Source organism: Aulonocara sp. 'chitande type north' Nkhata Bay, linkage group LG20 (genome assembly GCF_057382095.1).
Source record: "Aulonocara sp. 'chitande type north' Nkhata Bay isolate Kocher_YH1m ecotype deep benthic linkage group LG20, A_spYH_male_GT1.1, whole genome shotgun sequence".
Classification (NCBI taxonomy): Eukaryota; Metazoa; Chordata; class Actinopteri; order Cichliformes; family Cichlidae; genus Aulonocara; species Aulonocara sp. 'chitande type north' Nkhata Bay.
Genome location: NC_141363.1, coordinates 7977169 through 7998271, shown reverse-complemented (window position 1 = coordinate 7998271; position 21103 = coordinate 7977169). Strand labels below are relative to the sequence as shown.

The 21103-nt window shown below is 42.5% G+C and overlaps 2 protein-coding genes across 2 annotated transcripts; one reads left to right on the top strand and one right to left on the bottom strand.

Annotated features, from left to right (window-relative positions):
- The first annotated feature begins 685 nt into the window (after positions 1-685).
- Positions 686-13000, top strand: LOC147305126 (transketolase-like). Its single transcript, XM_086277803.1, has 14 exons — positions 686-1061; positions 2446-2563; positions 2816-2929; positions 3553-3650; positions 5871-6062; positions 6294-6412; positions 7503-7699; positions 7868-8032; positions 8638-8794; positions 9375-9505; positions 9616-9699; positions 9853-9946; positions 10077-10199; positions 12169-13000. Exons 1-14 carry the CDS (start codon positions 955-957, stop codon positions 12354-12356), a joined length of 1887 nt encoding a protein of 628 aa, XP_086133929.1. The 5' UTR covers positions 686-954; the 3' UTR covers positions 12357-13000.
- Positions 13001-16040: 3040 nt separating this feature from the next.
- On the bottom strand, positions 16041-20979 carry LOC147305125 (uncharacterized). Its single transcript, XM_086277983.1, has 8 exons — positions 20841-20979; positions 20568-20729; positions 20103-20203; positions 18890-18976; positions 18480-18627; positions 18021-18100; positions 17835-17928; positions 16041-17367 (listed from the first exon to the last, which is right to left on the bottom strand). The coding sequence occupies exons 2-8, from the start codon at positions 20677-20679 to the stop codon at positions 16958-16960; spliced, it is 1032 nt and encodes a 343-aa protein (XP_086134109.1). The 5' UTR covers positions 20680-20729; positions 20841-20979; the 3' UTR covers positions 16041-16957.
- Positions 20980-21103: the final 124 nt, after the last annotated feature.

The following is a 21103-nucleotide window of genomic DNA, read 5'->3' as shown; positions in this document are numbered from 1 at the left end:
TCTTCAGTCTTCATTCTGTAAATCTTTTACACCAGAATACCCTCTCCTCTGATCATGACCCGAAAAAGCCCACTGCTCTTTCTTAAAGAGGTGTTATACGGTTCTTCAGTCTTTACACGTGGCATCAGTCACACATTACTGAAAGAGCTTCATTTTTTATTATCTTCATAGTATCACAACACGAGCCCAAATGTCAGCGCCTTAAGCTCCTGTTCAAATGTCAGCTTAGTGATGATGTTGGTCGAAGCTGTGTAAGAATGTGGACAGCAATGCTGCAGCTACAAGGAAAGTCCATTTGTATAAAATGAGAGCATTGGGGTCTATTTATAGAGCGGTGTGAACGCATTTTGCAGCCTGTATGGATGCATGAGATGAAACTCCTCAGTGCAACTTCACGATAAATAAATAAAACTTTCCCGCTGTTTAAAAAATGACGAATACAAAAATCTGTCAGTATAAACTGATCTCGATGTGCATCACTTATTTTATATTATAATATATATTTCATATATAATGTGTTCCCACTTTTTTGCACGCATTGTTTTGGTTTGCATAGTTGCTGTCTGTACAGAGCGTGGAAATGCTGCATCTGAGCGTCCCTGATCAGAGTCTGTGTGCCGGCTTGCTGTGAGCGTTTACCCGCGCGTGTGGCCTTGGTTTTAGTCCAAAGCCTTCCTACTGTCGGTTCATGCGACAGTTTGGACTAACTGCAGGCTTCGTTTGGCCCTAGATTAGCCATATTCATAGGCTTCGCTTGCAAACACGCCCCCTCCCTCCCGCCCTCTGTCTCTGTGGTTAAACAGCGTTATCTCTTTTTAACCCCTGCCATCGTCCGCTGCGCTCTCCTCGCCTTTATTCTCAGAACAGTAGACCGGGGGGAACTTTTAACTCTTTTAACTCTATTTTACCGGCTTGCGTGTGAGTGAGTGTGCTTCTCTTCGGTTCACCGGCCAGATGGAGGACTATCATAAACCGGACCAGCAGACGGTGCAGGCGCTCAGGAACATCGCCACCCGACTCCGGATCAACTCCATCAAGGCGACAACTGCAGCGGGCAGCGGGTAAGATGGTTAAACCGAGCAGGAGACGCGTGACAGCAGAAAACGTGGTTTTATGCACGTCATTTTTATCCGTTTAAATATCGATGTGTGATTTCTTTCATTTATGAGGACCTGCTTCAGGGAAGCGCATCGTAATTACAGATGAACTGGTCGCAGAACACAGTAACGTCTGTTTTAACGTGTAAAATAGTCAAACTGTGTGTTTAAAATATTGTAGATGCACCATATGAAAATCTGTCTCTGTGTGTGACGTGTCTAAACTTTTTTAAGCATTTCAGTTGTTTACCTGTGCGTATAGTTAGTTTTATACCAGAGTCTGTGCGCAATTTACGCAAAAGCAAGGGCGGTTGGGCAAGTTCATGTACATACATGCTACGAGCAATATCCTGACCGAAAATATAGTCTTAATGTATTTAATAATATGTTGTGCCCCTTCAAAATAATAAAACATGTTTATTATTTTGAAGGGGATCGAGCTTGCTGCAGGTGCACTGGTGTTCCACTCCTCTTGTCCTCCGAGATCACTTACGCAACACACACATACAACTCACGCCGGACAGTTGTTTTATGTGGCCATTGCTACGGCTCATGGGTCGATGTGTTGTGCGGCAGCAGAGAGCCGCTCAGTGCGCAAACATGCTTCTGCAGCGCCTGCGTGACCCGACGGAAACGGCAAAAGCGAATAACAACGTCCAGTGTGCACTTTCTAAGTCGCGATGACAAATATGCTGTCATGATAGAAAATACAATGACCTGGAAAATAAATCGGACTTTTCATTATTGGTGACTCTTTTTTTTTTTTAATTTTATCGAGAAATAAATAAATAGTTTCTTTTCTTTTGTTCTCGGTTCTTGTTGTTCTTCAATGATTTGCTTCCAACATGAAGCTCCTCTCTTTCCAGTGGAGATGCTTCCCAATCCATCCATCACTTTTGGTTCGAATTCCCTTTTTAGCTTAAAGACATCAAACACTTACAGACTTTTTTTTTTTATATATAACGTGTGCTGCACCAATCACTCACCCTTTTCCTTGTTCTTCTTTCTTTCTTTCTTTCTTTCTTTCTTTCTTTCTTTCTTTCTTTCTTTCTTTCTTTCTTTCTTTCTTTCTTTTTAATTATCTCATTACATTTTTCATTTCAGGGTATTTAAAAAAAGACTCTTTAGTGAGGTATTTTGTGCACCCAGAGGACTGAAGGAGCAGTGTAGGAGCTATTGTATATGTGCTTACTGTTGTGTGACCTTGATGATAGTGTGGCCTTACATAATTCCCCAAATACTGATGGTCTGGCTTTAATTAACCCACTGAATGTGCACTGACGGGATGAACCGGACAGTTAAACTCAATTTCTAATGTCATTTTGCCTCTGCACCTATTTTGTTGCAGTCACCCCACATCATGCAGCAGCGTGGCCGAGATCATGTCCGTGCTTTTCTTTCATTCCATGAAATACCGACCCGAAGACCCACGTAACCCCAACAATGACCGGTTTGTCCTCTCTAAGGTAATGCGCACACATCCATAATGGTTGAAGACGTTTTCAAAAGCATCAACACACAGAGGGAGGTTGAACTGAGTCAAATAATATGCATGTGCTCTAGTGTATATATAGGATTTTTATATAGTATGTGTCTAAATAACTCACTCATATAAGGCTCTAGCATATATATTACAATGCTACAAAATTAGTGCAGTCATCTGTGTTCCCTCTGTTCAGTTATCTGATCAATGAGCTCTGAAAACTTTGCCTCCTCAGGGTCACGCAGCCCCGGTGCTGTATGCTGTGTGGGCAGAGACGGGCTACCTGAAGGAGAATGAGCTTCTCAACCTCCGCAAGGTCGACTCAATCCTGGAGGGACACCCTGTGCCGGTGAGGCAACATTGAAACCTGCAAGAAGTTTAAGGCTTTGAGAGTCACTACCATGAATCAGGAATATTTTAAAACCTTTATGCTGCCTTTCATGGTTTCCTTTCATGCTTTCTTTAGAGTTGAGAGAGAAGTATTTGTCGTGTTTTCACACTGAAGTTGATACGTTTCACACTGCACTAAACACACACGAACAGAGTGAGATATATTGAAAAGTTAAGTAAAATCTTATATATGCTATGCTTTCCGACTTTTCTGTTAAATACTGCATAGTTTATGGACAAGTGTTTGTGAATAAGAACATTACAGTATCCTTGCTGCACACGAGACGTGGACACGCTTCCACAGATAACAGCAAAGCATCTGTAGGCAGAGAAAGCGAGACAACGCTGCGCCTGTGTGACAGAGATGCTTTGTCGTCTGCTGCAAACATCAGTGACACTTTGTCCACATTAACCCAGAAATTGGCGCACTGTAACATCCAGACCATAGCTGCTGTTCCAACAGTTCCACTGCTGCTGCTTTTATGATCCATTTAGAAATGAAAAACAATCCATCTGCTGTTGCTTGCTTAGCTCGAGCTGGAGTGAGTAATGTGCATCTTTTTTATGTGTGCGTGGATGCAGAAGCAGCAGTTTGTGGATGTGGCCACGGGATCTCTTGGTCAGGGGCTGGGAGCCGCGTGTGGAATGGCTTACACTGGAAAATTCTTTGACAAGGCCAGGTAACACAAACAAAGTCACACTCACGCGTATAAACACAATCATTTTGGTGGGGGGCGTGCACATTTCTGCAGAAGTGCAGCAGCCCAGTTTGCATCTGCACACATTAAGATGGACTGTATGAAATTATGCATGACATAATGTACGCTGCAGCGAGCTGCACAGACATGTGACATTTCTGCCTGGAGCTTGGGAATAAAACGCTCTCTGACAGGCTTGGTCTGTGCTGACATTTAGGCAGTCACTTAGAGCTTATGAGAGGCGACCTTCATCCTGTTTTACCTTCACATCAGGATTAATGGGGCTGGATGAAATCAGTGGCAGTGAGCTCAGAGTTGAATGCATATAAAAAGTTTTATGTTTGTTAAAACAGTGTACTATTTTTTTTTTCAATTTCTTTCAACATTATTCTTCACAATTCAAATGTAGTTTCATCTCAGTGTTTTGACAGCAATGCAGCTCCTACTCAGCTGAATTTCAGCTGATTGAACTCGCTCCACGTTTGTCTCCTTTGTTCTTGCGTGGTCTGGAAAATACCCGGCCGTTTCTGTCTGACAATAGATGTTTAGAGCCGTGTAGCCTGTAGCATGCTGGATTCACGTTTTCAAAATTTGTTATGATTTTCCATTTCTTTTTTTTACGCATCCGAGCTGAAACCTGACTTTCAGGATGATATTTGGTACATTTGATTGCGAGCCGAGCAGAATGTGATTGCTTGAAAGGCAGCTTTGGGGGGGTTTTTTTTGCTGTTTTGCAGGGAGTGCTGCACTTGCACTCTGTGTTGGCTGTCCTTCATATCTCTCTCACTCTCTTTGCATTCTATGTGCACTCAATTATTTCTGCTCTAATAATCACACACGCAAAAGCACAGTTCTCCCTCATCTCCCTGCCTCACCCATTTCCCTCACCACCTCTTAAAAAAATGATGAAATCTTATATTGTGCTGCTATCTACCTGGGCTCCACTGTGCATTCAGACAATAATAATGCATGGACCATGTGTGTTTGCATGGTGCATGCAGTAACAACACACGTAACAACAACTACTGGCTGCCAGCTGCATCACTGGTTTCATAATATGATCTGAGCCCAGAACCTTTGAATAGCAACTGCATCAATGCCACTTGTGGATACTCTCACACAATAACCTGCAGGATCAAGTAAGGAAAGCATGTGTGTGAGAGGTATCACCTTGTCTAAGTCTGTTATTCACACCTACAAACACTGGATGAAGGAAGGTGTAACACACACACCTTCTAAGGGAGTCCAACTACAGGAGTAAAGGGATTACTCCTGTAGTTGGACCACTTATATTACTTGCAGACTACTGTGAACACGAGCGGATATGTGTGTCTTAGAATATGTTTCGATGATCACCACCTGGAGCTTTTATCACTGAGTTTTACATTTTTGACCCCCTGTTTGAGGACTCTCGAGGCTGTTTGTTTTGGGTCATTGTCATATTTCAGCGTTAGTTTGGAAATGCAGACTACCTCCCTGATGTTGTGTAATTCACAACAATCTATCTCGTGTTAACTGAGAAATAAACATACAGACAGTTGATTACATAATTTCAAGGAAAGATGCACTACAGAATAGTATGTGATTCGGTTATGTTCAAAGATTTTTTAACATTTCATCAAGGTTAATAAACAGCTTTTTGCTCTTTCTTTCTTTGTATTACTGTAGGGTCTTTACCTTACAATATAAAGCACCTTGAACTAATTGTTGTTGTGAATTTAAATTTGAATACTATCCGTTTATACGCTTTATTGGTTTTTCCGTTGTCCTTTCCCTTCAATCTAAAGTCTCTACCTCTTTTCTCTCCAGTCCCACCTCTGTGGAATTCCCCTCTTCTTCCTTTCTTTATGTGTCGTGTGGTTTTTTTGGGTTTTTTCCTCTGTGGTCGGAGTTGGAATGCGTGGTGTAATTCGCCGTGTCTCGGCCTATCTTCCAGTTTTAATGAGAACGTGTCTATTTGACTGGAAAGCTGTCAGGAGTTGTTACGCCACATAAGCAGCTACTGAGGATGATCAGAGCGTGGTGGGGATAAGGATTGGGGGAGGGATCTGTTTTTGTCTGTCTGTGTGTTTAGGTGTCATGGTCAGCTGTGACATCATGCCACCATAGGGGGGCATCAGATGATGGGAGGACGTGAAAGGACAGGAAAATGGAGCTGATATGAAAAATAACTAATTTCTCTTTCCCCGTCTCTGTTTGTAGCTATCGGGTGTTCTGCCTGTTGGGTGACGGAGAGCTGTCAGAAGGCTCGGTGTGGGAGGCCATGGCCTTCGCCTCATACTACCAGCTAGACAACTTGGTAGCCATCTTGGACATTAACCGACTGGGTCAGAGTGACCCGACTCCCCTGCAGCACCATGTGGAGAAATACCAGCGGCGCTGCGAGTCCTTTGGGTGAGCCAGGGGGGAAGTCAAAAACTATCTGAGTGGGTTATTTAGTGCTTCAGTAGCTGCTTAAGGAGTCATTCCAAGAACCGTTAAACAAACTCAGCTTCAGTCATTTATTTATAAAATAAGATGCACTTGTTCTTTAATTAATATGTAAGATTTGCTGCTCAAAATTAGTTTTTTATATTTTGACTCGAGCATAAGCACATGTAATGTTTGACTTGTCTGTTTCCCCAGCTGGCACGCCATTATAGTAGATGGCCACAGTGTGGAGGAGTTGTGTAAGGTGCTGAGTCAACCACGCCACCAGCCACTTGCCATTATCGCCAAGACCATCAAGGGCAAGGGCATCCCAGGTATAGCAACTATGCAGACAGTGGTTCAGAGTGCTCAAATATCAGTATTTTGTACTGTAATGAGCACCAGTTTCCTCTTCCTACTGAATAAATAAAGGTTGTTTAATCATTCCTTAAAGCATGCAGATAAATTGTTAAGTTTTACTGCTTAACATTTAAGATGTTTTTAAAAAGTGCTCTAAAATCCTTTTTTTTTTAAAAGACTGGGTAAAATGTGGCATCTGACTGGGAATATTAGATCTGTCTGAAGTTTTCTGAACTGCCCCAAGCACCCACTGTGAGTGCACAGAGGCCATAATCCAGGTAGCGCTTCGGTGCTTTAGCTGCTGCTGCTCCATAATCCCTCAGAATGTGTAGGATACACTCCCTACAACAGCCCATTGTACTTGTGTTGTGATAAGCTAAGTTGGAGTGTGTGCGACCGACCGCATGTGTTTGTTGGGGAGAAAGAGACGGTTGTTATAAGAGGGTCTTTGTGTACAGATGAGTGGACCAGAAATCTTCAGTGTTGTTGCAACCCTGTGGCCTCTTGGCCTTAACCCTTGACCTCTGCTACAGGCTGATGTTACCCACTGGTGTGGAACATTGTTATGAGTGTGACAGCATGTGCACCTGCATGAATGTGGAAGGCATACGCTTGCAAGACGTGAACAAATTGGTTCCGTTAAAGAAAGAAAACTGAACAATGGTCGCTTAAATAACTTGAAACTGACAAAAGTAACAATAAATAGAAATGTACTGAAAATTAACACATTTAAAAGGTCAAGGTACGTCAGTGTCAGGTAACACCGTTCTTCGCTGTCTGAGCAATGCAAAGCGATGCAATTTTTGTGAGTCTTTAAGACTTCAACAGTGTGTTTTTCCCTAAATAAATAAATTGCATTTTTATGTTGGGTTCACGCATGATTAGCCCAGTGCTGACCTATCCGGCGTGTACCCTACCTTGAGGGTCTTGTGACAAGAAGAAGAAGATGGATAGATCAAAATATTTAAATGTTAAACTTTGATTAGGTGTTTGAAAGATCACTTGCTTCTGTTGGTCAAAAGAATAGATGCTCAGCGGATACTTAGGCGCGTCTGTGTCTTTCAGCGGCTGAGGATAAAATGGGCTGGCATGGTAAACCCCTGCCCAAGGACATGGCAGAGAGCGTGATCAAGGAGCTGCAGAACCGTATCATCAGCTGCAACAAGCGCCTCTATCCTGCTCCCCCCAATGAGGACACATCCCCTGTTAGCCTCCGCAACATCCGCATGCCGAGTGCACCCAGCTACAAACCTGGAGATAAGGTAGGATCAGTGGTAGCAGACAATCCACCCTCACTTGTCTTTAAAAGTCATTTTTACCTGTTCATAACATTAGATCAAAGAAGTAAATAAAATCTTTTTTCTATTTTTTTAAATAAAAACTTGAGCCGAGCGTACTTTATTGAATCTGTTTTCTCCCCGTGTGATCAGATCGCTACAAGGAAGGCGTACGGCATAGCTCTGGCCAAGCTGGGGCGTTACAACGAGCGAGTGGTGGTTCTGGATGGAGACACCAAGAACTCCACCTTCTCTGAGCTCTTTAAAAATGAACACCCCAACCGTTACGTGGAATGCTACATTGCAGAGCAAAACATGGTGAGGATAGTTCACAGCAAGAGAGCTGGAGAAAGTTTCACAGGTGAAGCTAAAGTGTGAAGAAGTATGAGAAGGCCAGCACGTTACTAAAACAAAATAGACTTAAGATTCAAACGCTGCTGTATAGAGTGGTAAAAGACGTCCATCAGCACCTGACTGAAGCTATTACATGTACACAAAGTGTTTTGTATAAGGTTTTTCCACTTATCTTTTATTTTCCATTGAGGCACAGTTTGCTTACTAGATGTTTTTGATGTGTCGCTGTCCTTCGAGGAGCCTTAACGTCAAATGTCCAATGTTTACTGTTCCTGATCATTATCAACTATTTCTTGGATCCTTCCAGGAAACAATTTTCACCAGTTTTCTTAATGAAGAAATGCATCATCGTAATGCAACGTAATATTCAGTATACTCTGTAGCACCTTCACAAAGGTGATGACCTATGCTGCATCTATGCTAGCAGCTCTGTGAGACTCTACTTTATTCACACTAATTACAAAGTGTATTGGAAACTGTAACTATATAGTGCTCGACTTCTTTAAAGCAAAAAAACAAACAAAACATAGATATAAAATATGCTGAACTGCCTCTCATCTCTCCTGCAGGTGAGCGTGGCGATTGGTTGTGCTGTACGAGACCGTAACGTGGTGTTCGCCAGCACCTTCGCCACCTTCTTTACCCGCGCTTATGACCAGCTCCGCATGGCCGCCATCTCCGAGAGCAACATCAACCTCTGTGGCTCCCACTGCGGTGTCTCCATTGGTCAGTTACCATCTTCCCTTTTGTGTTATGTCTTCACCGTTGTGAAGAGTGCACAACGTTTGGTTTATTATCATTTCACACCCCACAGTTAATACTGAAAGGACAGATTCCACTGAGCAAACCAGTCACAGCAGCCATATTTTTCTCAAGTTTAGTTTGGGACACTTTTGATTTTGGATCGAATCTGCCCACTGAATCCTCATTGGACTTGTAGTGGTGAAAAATATGAAGTTACTGTTTTTGCATGTTGCTCCTGTTCCAGTATCGCGGCACTGGTTTGAAGCTCTCTTCCTTTTTTAATTGGTTTTGATCCCCATAAATACTAAACCTTTGCTTCCATCTTCCTCTGTGTTATTGTGTTGTTCACATTCTCTCCTGGTATCAGCACTCCTCCTGTCCTTCCTCTCTGTCTCTGCATCATGGAGGTGATGACAGAGCAGACTGAATCTCTGTCACCTCTTCCTCCCCCTCCTCTTTCTTCTTCTCCTCCTCCTCTTCAGGTACACTGCATGTCCACCTTTGCAGACTGAATGACATTGTCTGTTTCTTGTTGCTGAGGTGTGTGTTTGTGCATATTTAGGTGAGGATGGACCCTCTCAGATGGGTCTGGAGGATCTGGCTATGTTCAGAGCCATTCCTGCAGCTACTGTCTTCTACCCAAGTGACGGTGTTTCCACTGAGAAAGCTGTGGAGCTTGCCGCCAACACAAAGGTACTCGTAATGATTTTTGATAACGGGAAAAAGAAAGAAAAATATTAAGTACTTAAGATTATGTATGTTAAAAGCAGCGATTCATTTTGATGCTTTCTGATTTGTTCTAGGGTTTGTGTTTTATCCGGACAAGCCGCCCAGAGAACAACATCATTTACAACTGCAACGAAGACTTCCATGTCGGACAGGCTAAGGTTTGTTGCTGCATTTTAATCAAAATGTTGATCTATGCTCTAAATAAAATCTGTTTATTGTTCTAATTTTGCTGATCTGTTTAGACTCTGTGCACATTTTCTTCTGGAGTAGAAACAAACAAAGACAAATGTAGATTTTCCCTTCGCACACAGGTTGTATATAAAACCAATGATGATTATGTGACTGTGGTTGGAGCGGGAGTGACCCTCCATGAGGCTCTGGCTGCTGCTGAAATGCTGAAGAAAGGTATGAAGAAATAAGGAAAAAAAAGATAAAGCTGACCTGTGACATAAAACAGTGCAAAAACTATTTTTCTTTTTGTAATTACATTTTTAAAGACACTGTTTCATATTCAACTTCCTCTTTTGCCGTTCAGAGAGAATAAACATTCGTGTGATCGATCCATTCACCATCAAACCCCTCGACTCCAAGACCATCATCGACAACGCCAGAGCCACCAGAGGACGCATTATCACAGTGGAGGACCACTACTATGAAGGTGAGGAGTCTGCACAGCGCCCCCAAGTGAAAATGAACAAATGCTGTATATAAAAGATGGCCAGAAGCTCTGTGTTGAAAATAAAAAGCAAGCGCAATAAACCTGGTCTATTAGCCAGCAGGGGGCACCATCTCTGTCTGGGAAAACAATGCTAAGGAGTCTGCGAAGAAGAAAAATGACTGCTGCTTACTTCATTTAGGAGCACAGTAAAAGTTTTCATGATCGGTTTGTTGTCTGAACTACTGGTTCAGTGTATTTTTTAATGCAGCATGAGATTCATTTTGTTGTTTTTGGGGGGGAGGGTTCCGTTTAAAGTCAAATAGACAATAAAGTGGGTATCATATAGGGTGTGGGCTCCTGGTGTCTGGCACGTTTCTCAGCCAGGTCTGCCTCACACTCACCCGGGGATGCTCAGGATGTCTTCTGAACATCTCCAGGTGAGGTGTTATAGGCATGCTCTACTGAGAGGGGACACCGGGACACAGAGACATCACACCTCTTGCTCGCCTTCCCCACAGAAGAGCTGGAGGAAGAAAAGATTTGTCAGTGGAAGGTCTGGCAACACTGCCTGGGCTGCTGGCTGGCTGGTTGGATGGAAACGGCAAACATGTCAAAGCCAAGGATTAAAAAATGAATGGGTATCATCACAATGGTTACATCAATCTATTAAAGACGGTCTACAGAAATTAATTTCAAGACAACAAAATAATTTAGGGGCAGGACTCTCTCTCTGTATACTCTCTAATGGTTTCCTGACCTCACTACCGTCCTGTCAATAAAGGCTAAAAGCCAAAACTAAATACATTAAAACAAAAAAAAAAACTTAATCCAAGAAGTTGTATATTTTCTTCTACACAAAATTGGAAAAAAAGAAATTTGTAAATCTAAACGAGTATCTGAATTTAAAATTAGTTTGCAAGGTGTTGCAATAAAACTTCTATATGTAGAATATTTATTATTATATCTAAAATATGCTGATTATTTTTTGACCGTTTTATATTCCTGTTTGGTCAAAGTCACATTAGTCTGGCAGCAGCAGGAGAGATTTAAGTAACAGGCATCATCAACTCATGAATAAAAAAGCCCTGAGCAGCTAAGGACAGACGTCTGTGTACAGACGGAGAAGCTCTTAGGTGGAGAGAGAAGAAGGGCCTGAGGAAGGGAGGAAAAAGATAGAAGTATGGGATACGGAACGTCGCAGAGAACTAAGGTGCATGTTGTAGCGGTAAAGAGAGAGGCGTACGCTAAGGAAAAGGTAAAACAGATATTTTTTAAAAATGTTTGTTGGGGGGAGGGAGGGAGGACAGAGGGTGGAAGTGGAAGAGCCTGTCAGGATTTCTTAATTTCATCTCCGGCCTTTGGGCTCTCAGTGACCTACATACAATACCAGCATGGCAACAAGCATCCAATTTTTACTTTTTCCTTTGTCTCCTCTCAGCCACTGTGTGTGTTTCTGTGAGCCTAAATTTAGCGGTTTGTTTTTCCTTCTTTGAGAGAACTTCTGTCTGTGAAAGAGACAGCACCCATTTGATTGCACACACTTTAAAATTCAGATATATATAATAGGTTGTATGCAACTTGAAATCTTAAAGATTGTGGCCTGTCCAGGTAGACCAGAGATGTTTTAGTTCAATAAAGTGCGATGACTTTTTCCGTCAGGTACCTCTTAATGGCCAGCATAAAAAAGGAAGTAACTGCATGTATTACTTACACACCTGACTATATTCAGCCTTCAGATCGCATTCCTAAAGGGGATGAACGTGTGACAGGAGAGGAGTGAGAAAACAGAGGGAGGGTGGCGCCAGTCCTGTCAGCACACATTACATCTCTGCTGAGCGTAATCGCTCATGGAGGTGTAGATAGATTAAATATGACACTCGGAAAGATGCCGAGCAACTTAGAAACTTGATATTTGGACGAACTACCCGTTAATCGATAGTCTTGTCTGCTCTGTATTCTGATTCCTCAGGTGGTCTAGGTGAAGCAGTGTGTTCGGCGGTGGTGAATGAGACCGGCTTCACCGTCCACCGCCTGGCAGTCTCCCAAGTGCCCCGGAGCGGTAAGCCCCACGAGCTACTCCGAATCTTTGGCATAGACCGTGACGGCATTGCTCAAGCGGTCCGTAAGATGCTCAGCAGCTCAGCCAACGCCAAGTAGGAAGGCTGCAGGAGTGACAGCAGCGGGAACAACATGGTAACTGACTCCGTGGTTAACCGGTTACCTCCACGGAGGCACCAAACAAACAAAGTAAACCAACATGGGGGGAGGGATAGCACGACTGGCCCACTCACGCTCTCCTCCTCATAAACCAATTGGAGGCATTTGTTTAAAGCAAAACAAAAAAAAGAAGGTAACATGATTTCTCTCTGTCATCAATGTTGTCTGACACCCCCGCCCCAGAATTTTACCCTATCACTTTGTGAGTTCAGTAAACACACTTCCTACCCCTTAAACTCACCCATCCCCACACCTCCACCCTCTAGTTCCTTCCTACCTCTCAGAGAAAGTTCTGGTGCTGCTGTAGTGTCTCAGTGAAAGCAGTGAACGTGGTTTGGAGTGACGTCAAGTCTTTATCGTTTTTTCTGTGGAACCCCCTCTCACTTCTTGGGCTCAGCGATATGAGCGTCTGCACCCAGTACAACTTTGTAAAGTCCCACCCGACATGAGCAAAGCAGGGTGTGGAGAAACTCTGGTTTGGTCTGTTTTGAGCACTGACTGTTTTTAACCTGTTTTGACTTGGATAGGACTGTTTCACACCAATAAAGGGATGGTTACTTCACGGTACTTGTGTCTGAGGTCTTTCTTGAGGGTTTCGGTGATGGCACGAAGCAGGCATCACAAGCATCTTTTAAGTTTGAAGTCAAAATCCTCCTGTTTTCTTATCTGCAAGTGGCAAATTCAATCACACAGTGAAGTATTTCAAGCCAACTAGTGTGACCAATAAATGCAGAAATATCAGGTTAATAAATGGAATAGAGTCAATTATTTCAGATGGATTGATGTCGCTAAGCAGGATTTTGTGTCCATCTGTCTGAACTCTCACTGTCTGATTCAGTTTCCCAAATTGCCCTGCAATGATGCTTTGTATTAAACATAATATGAGGAAAAAAACAGGATCTCAGTATTGGTCTTACTCCTGTCCTGTCTAAATTTGTTCTTCTTTCGCTTCTCTTTCCCCTCTTCCTGTTAAAAAGGAGTTCTTCCTTCCCACTGTCACCAAGTGCCTTCTCATATGGGATCAGGAATTGCTGGGTCTTTCTGAGACTGTTGTGATTTAGTGCTTTATTAAAGTGAATTACCATCACTGTCATACTTTAATACAAGAAAACCATCATTAATTTTATTAGCAATAGCCCTGCTGTTACTGCTATGAAAATGTATTTTCTGTTTAAGTTTGTATGTGCGTTAATTTGCTGAATAGTGGTCACTGTGGCCTCAAGCAATCAAATAATTGCTTTAAACTAAATCTTTCAATTATGAAGCAGTCAAATTAAAGTGTTCTGGTGACTGGCTGTAGGATCACACAAGCACACAGCTACTGTGTATCATCTATATTTAATGTGCGTTAATAATTTAACAGCCCATTGAAAGATTTAGGCTGGCTGGCTTATATATGTACAAGATGACAGATTAAAGGAAAAATGTGGTGTTTCCCCAGAACAGCTTTGGGTTGATTCTACAAGACTACTGGAGTGATGGAGCACCAGCGTCATCTAATGTGACGTGAGGATGTGTCGCATGTTTTTATGCTTCTTAAAGCATTAGATAAGCCATTTGCCCTATGGATGAGGGTGAAGAGAGCACTCCTATCATGGGGTTGTTGATTTGTGGTGAGTTTATCCTCTAAGTGGACCTAAACCATGGCAGAAAAATGCAGCCCACAGCATAAAGGAACTATCAGAGTGCAGCTGTCAAACATTTGGGTTTTTTTTTGTTGCATGAGATATTGTTAGATGCTTATATAACATATAGAAGTACGTTTTTTATAAACTTAATTCAGATTTACCCATAACTGTAATAAAGTCATTAAACTATGAAATTTAGATTGTAAGAAAGATTAAGCAGCAGCTGAGCATTAACACTGGATGACACGCAGACAACAAAGATTTAATTTAGCCTTCTTGAAAAAAAACCCATCTCAATGATGGCTGCTGCTGCTGGCAGAGCCCACGGGCACGCCACTGCAACCCCCTCTGACCTCTGCTCCATAGCTGCTGGGTGACCTCTCGTTTGGGGCTCTACTCAGCTTTTCCCAGGAGGGTGGCACGGTTCCCCCCCTTTTGGTGGTCCTCCTCGGGTCCTTGTACTCTGGGGCCTCTGGATATCTGGAGCCTGGATCTCCTCCATACCTGCTTCATACCCTGGGGGACGGGGCTATGGCTCCCCACACTCCCTAGCAGATCGTTACATGGAGAAACCTTTGGAATACAAGCATGCTGATCCACACAGGTGTGCACACGGGTGTTCACAGACGCGGACTACACCTTTCTTGGCTGCTGCCTCAAAGCACATTGTGCGCTGTCTATCTTGCATGCTGCACAATATCGTTTAATATTTAGTATCTACTGTTATCTACTGCTAGCTAGTTTATTGTGATAGTGCTTTTTTTATTATGTTGCTCTTTGTTGTTTGCTTTCTCTTCTGTTTTTTTTCCTCCATACAGGTGATCCAGGTGTTTTGTTTGTTTTTCTTTCTTTCTTCCCCCCCTTCTCACCGTCTCTTCTCCCCTCTGGTTTTCTTTCTTTCCCTCTCTTTCTTTCATTCTTTCTCCCTGTCCTATCCCCCAGTCATGTCTGTCCCGTTTGTAGCAACCGAAAATAAAATAAATACATAATTATAATAAAGGTCAATCAAATGGACCAATATGGCAAGGCCATGATGATCCACTTGGTAAAATAAATCCGCTTGGCATCTTTCTTGGCCTTAAGACAACAATTCTGATGGCTAAAGATCCAAACGGGACACAAAAAAAAAATAAAAATCAACATCTCAAAATCTGAACATGACCATGTCCACACTTCTTGCTTACATCATATTTAAAATGAGTTTTCAAAAGTTTTTTCTTTGAATTTTCAAAATTCAAAGTTCAAAAACACACAAAAATGTATAATATACATTCTTTCTGTATTATTCAAATAAATACTGAGTTTAAGTGATTTCCAACACACTGCCTATTTATACCAACACTTTATTGTATCCTAACCTATAGATTCAAAATTAAAATGCCTGAAGAAGACATCTGTGATCAGTGTAATATTAATCGAGTACATAAATAAGTGTTATTTTTGGATAAAGAGTTCTTGAACCCACAAACACTGAATGCAAGTTTTGCTTTGGTGTTAATAAGACAATAAGATCCTCCCCGTCCTCGTACCTGACTTCAATCCTACACTGAATTTCAGGACCTCATCACCTTTGGCCTCCCATAGCGCCGCACGACTCTGTCTGGTGTTTGAGATGGACAGAGTGTGTCACCTGGGGGTGTGTGAGGGAGCAAAGTGAAACGCACTGACAGACTGCGTGCGTGCAAGTACAGTATGTGGCTGTATGTTTACACTCTCCACACACTGTAGGTGCTGTGGCTGCACACAGGCTGGCTGTTTCTCTCTGGAACGCTGTCGTACTGTTGACCACAGGCGGTCGCCTCCTGTCACATTAGATTGCTGCTTCTTGAGCACCTTCAAAACACACATGCGAAATACATGCAAAATAAAATTCAGTCATGCAGCGCACACACAGATTATTCACAGGGATTTTACAATAATTATGCCCTAACTCTTCAAACACCACAAACACAGAATTTCATCATCCTTCATACAAAAGCAGCACACTGTCTTTTTTACCTTATTTTTTATTGCTTCACATTGACATTCGTGAACATGATAGACATCCGAAAGAAAAAAAGATCATTTAGTAAGAAGAGAAATGAGAAAGTCAACCGAAAAGATGAAAACATTAAATAACATTATCGCACTCCCGTATTCGTCTTCCCTGTCATTAGTCTTTCCAGGTACATGACAAAAGCATCGTTCAAAATATTTTGAAAAAAGAAAATGTGCATACACGTAAGCATAATTCCCCATACATTTCTGATGAAAATCGGGAGTTGTATGAATTTTGTTGACAAGAAATAACAGAGTTATCCATCACCTGGTTACGTCTTCCACTGCTAAATTTGCAATAAGTATTTATCTTTTATTATAAAGTCCAAATGATAGAGCTCGTTGATTAATAACATGCTTTTGTCTTAAATTCATTTAGTACAACAGTGCTCCAGGTTACCCTACATCCTTACACATCACTGAACACCACACCCTGTGAGTAAATAGAATATGTTACATACATTCATATATTTTGGTCCTATGTTCATTGCAAGATGCAACTTTAGCTTTATTTTAATTTACTAAAGCTAATGGAAAAATACATTTATTTTAAGGAGATACAAAAAGAGAAATTTCTCTGAATGTTTAAGGCTTAAGGACACACTTGACACTTGAATGTATAACTGAGTATCTCAGTGCGACTGCATTCAAGGAGAAGCTTCTTAAAACACATTATTCCAAATAAAGGGGTTCTTAGGTTGCTTTTTGGGGGGTGAAGGGTTTTAAAAGTCAAAGAAAAAATTCATTAAAAACACCAAAAAATATTGCTTTTTTTTTTCTTTTCCATGTGCTGTGGGAGATCTTTCTATTCCCTCGTATTTCCTCCTCCTCTGCAGCGATCTGTCACATCCAGTTAGTCAGTCCCCCCCGCCCTCTTTAGTTCCTGTACTCGTCCCCACAGTCCCCGATGATCGCCATGAGGTCCCTGGAGCGTTGTGTCACTGCTTCGATGGCGGAGAGATCTTCAGCCGTCAGCTGCAGGTCAGAGCTGCAGCTTCGCAGGCTGTCACTGATGTGCTGCCCCGCCCCTGCGACGCCTAGCCGGCAACCCACAATGACTCCACCCACTGCAGGCCGGTCCAGCACGTAACGCATCGCCACGCTGGCTATTGAGGAGTTACGTCTCTTGGCTACCGTCTCCAAGGTGCCGAGGAGATCTTGGAAAAGACTCCAGCCACCCCAAGTGTTGATCATGTTCTTGTACTTGGAAAGGGAGGCGGTGTAGAGCTCCACCCTAGATATAGGCTCCACCTTTCTGAGATAGCGTTCAGAGAGCAGACCGCCAGCTGCACCAAGAAAAAATGGATGCAAGTGAAATGTAGGGGGGGCGGATGAAGGAGTTAAAAGTGTCAGGGTGGAGAGAGGGGAGAAGAGGGAGGACAGATGGGGCGGAAGGATGGAGATAAGTAAGAAACAGTAGGGAAAACATGAAGGGAGGGGAGAAGTGATGGAGGAAAAGAGGCGTACATGGAGACCATAGTGGTTAGGAGGAGGATGGGATGCAGAGGGGAGGGAAAGTTAGAAGAAAATAGAAGGTGGGAGGGGAAAAAATGAAAGCAAGGGAGAGAGAAAGAGGATGTGTCGTCATGTCATCTGACTCCATCTCAGAAACCCACCATTTTACAGTCCCACACAACAATATTAATGCACAACTCGCACGACTAGAGATGAAGTAACGTCTACTGAAGAGAGACTGAAGTCGAATATTGCTAATGTAAGATGACTGCATGCAAATAAAGGAGTTATATCTCACCGAGCGTGCCGTAAGTGAGGAGCTTAATGTTGTTGGCGACACAGAACTGCTCCATCCTGGCTGCTGGTCGCTGGTCAATCACCGAGTACTGAACCTGCACAGACGGCCACATTAAACACAAAGAGAAGAGGAAGACTATCCTAAATGCGATGGAGCAGTGTTCTCACACGTAGAGGGATGTGTTACCTGGTTGCTGGAAATGCGGATGCCTTTGCTGGTGATCTCTTCCAACCTCTGTGTGTCAAAGTTAGTGAGGGCGAGCTCACCTGAGGAAAAAATAGTCAGATTCTTAACTTGTGTGTCTGGGAACCAGCACACCTCTGGTACTGTAGTCAAGATTTCATGCAATGCAATAACAACACACATTAGTCAAGATTTGTTGTTAAGAGTCAAAACCAAATCTGTGTGTATGTGTTTTTCTATCTATATCAAAGTGCACGCTGATATTAAACCATGATTAGCCACCAAAAGAGTCTAATTCTTGTGTTTATATACATTTATGTTGTTCTCCTCAGTTTCTCCCAGAGTGCAAAGCAATTTTTTGTCATTCATTTTTGTCACTCTTAAAATCTTATGAGTTTATATTATAATTATATGTTGTCCGTTCATTTATAAATTGTGCATTTAGTAGTACAGCGCACATACGTATGACTCCTTCCTGCTGCAGGTCAGAGAGGTGACCCAGTGCCTCCAGATATCTCTTGTCCCCATAGTCCCACCAGTGAAACTGAACACAGTCCAGGGTGTCCACCTGCATTCGAGTCATGGACCGCTGCAACGCCTTCTCCACCACCTGCAAGAACAGAGAGAGTTCAGCTGATTTCTTCTCCCAGAAACATCAAAAAATGTCAAAGCTGAGTGCTGGATTTTATGGACTGATACTAGAATCAAACCTAACAGTATCTATTTCAAGCCATTCGTAGAGATAAAGACAGAAAAGAAATACTGGCGAGGTTATGATTTGATTCTTAATAAAGACATGCACTGCTCTCTAGTGGATAAAACCGGTCTCACTGTTAAAAGCACAGCAGACTGAGCATTGCTGAGTGGCTCACCTTGCGCTCCATCAGTCCAGGTCTTGGTACATATTTAGTCAAACCCTGCAGAGCTGGGCTGAGACTCCCAGAGGATTTGGACTTCAGCTAAAGATCAAACAAAGATAAAAGTTGAAAAAACACCAGTGACTGAGCGGGGTTACATTTAACAGCTAGACTGAACACACTAATTCTGAATTAAGGGTGGAAGAGTTAAATAGTATATGTGGATGGGTTTTCTTTATATGGGGTTTCCGATCATCTGCACATTATTCCAGGTGAACGGCTGACAAAGGCTGATACCATCAGACTGCCACAACACATCAGCTGATATTGCATCAACTGACCTAAGTGCACACACTGGCACTGGTGAGTGTGGGAGTGTCTTAAAGTGCACAGCAAGTATCTGCACCTCTGTGAATAACCAATGCTAAAAAAATATCACCACTTTCTGCTGTGACACAAAACTTTTCCCACGTGCGGGACTAATACAGGTTTATTTTATCTCTTGTCTTTAAATTCTGATGTAATTGTGTTTTCCTACAAAATACTTGGCAAGGTCCTGTCAAGATCTCCCAAGGCAAGGTCGTTATTTACTGTCAAATAAGTCATTCTCAGCATATGACAGAAAATTACACAGGTTTCTGTCTCTAAATCAGGAACCCTGCTCTACCCTTTCTGCTCTCTGTAGTTCATCTTTTCCTTGTTAATATCACACATACAAACACGCTGCGGTACATCACTCCAACTGCAACCGTGTAGACATCAGATTTTAAACATCACAGTAGTAAGAGTCCCCCATCCCTCCTCACTCAAGTTTAATTTACCTGTATTGATATCTTCCAGCACATTGAATAAAGCTGGCAAATGGTTGGCAAAACTGAGGTTTCTTCAAATTAAAATGGCTTTTTTCTTCTCATTGTTGTCAAGCGGTTGCTCATAAGGGATTGTGTAATTGCTGGGGTTTCTTTCTGATATTGTAGGGTGTTTATTATACTGTATGGTCTTCCCCTCACCCCAAAAAAGTCTGGTTCTGTCTGCAGTTTCTTCCAGTTCAAAGGGAGATTTCCTTCACACTCTCACCAAGTGGTCCCTCATACGGGGTCATTGTATTCTTGGGGTTTCTTTCTAATATTTTAGAGCCTTTACCTTACAATATAAAGTGGTTTGAAGTAACTGCTGTGGTGATTTGGCGATGTGTAAGTAATACTGAATTCAGTATATACACACTTACCTGGCTGTTAAACTGTCCAAAGATTTCCTCTGCAGGCCCGTAAATGTCTGCCATGTCGAATGTGGTGAAACCAGCATCTACATACTCCTGCATGGCCTCAACTACAGACATGAAAGGAAAGAGGAAAGCAGAGAAAAGGAGGAAAGTAGCACAGATAAGGCGACGCGTGGTGGAGCTTAGAGTAGTGTGAATCATTTCTAGTGTATCAGTCCAGCTTTAATTATCATCCTTAGTTTGCCCAGATACGTTTTAGCTATTATTGTTTATTTATCCCAGAACAATTAAAATAGACCAACAGTACAACTCTACATGAGGGCTTCATTTATTGTAGGATTATTGTATTAAACTGCACTGTAACTGTACCTAATAAATTCACTGAATGAATGAAGCATACGAAAATAAAATAAAAATCAAGACACCTAGCTATTTTTTTTAAGTTATAGCTACCCGGGGTTTACTGTTCACCTGCCCTGACTTTATCCACCGCTCCGTGCGCCCCGGACACCTGCCACATCCCGTTCAGGACCCGGCAGATCTCCAAACCTCCGGACAGTGTCACTTTGGGTAACGAGGACATTCTGCTGTCAGGGCCGAGGGAGAAGCTGCTGGAGGCGGCCTGCTGTCTTACTTTTTCCCCAGTTGTAAATAAAAGAAAGAGGAAAACTTTAATAAGTGTCCTTGCTGGGAGCGGTGTCGTGCATTAACCGGTACTAATACATTCGTGTTCAAGTGACTTACTCCGTGTAAGCCAAAAGACCTGCTGGACTCAAAGCCGGCACGCAGCACTGCAGGTCACCGCTTATCGCCGTCAAATTGAAACATTTATCAGTTACAAAAGAGTTTGGTAACAGTTACAAAACACACCACTGTTTCCACCAATAGCTGACGCTGTTTTACCGGAAATAAAAATCACTCTACAGGCAGGCTGGCTGCTGATTGCTGCCCCCTGCTGGATAATTCAGGAGGGGACTAAAATACCTGAAAACATATCTCGAAAACAA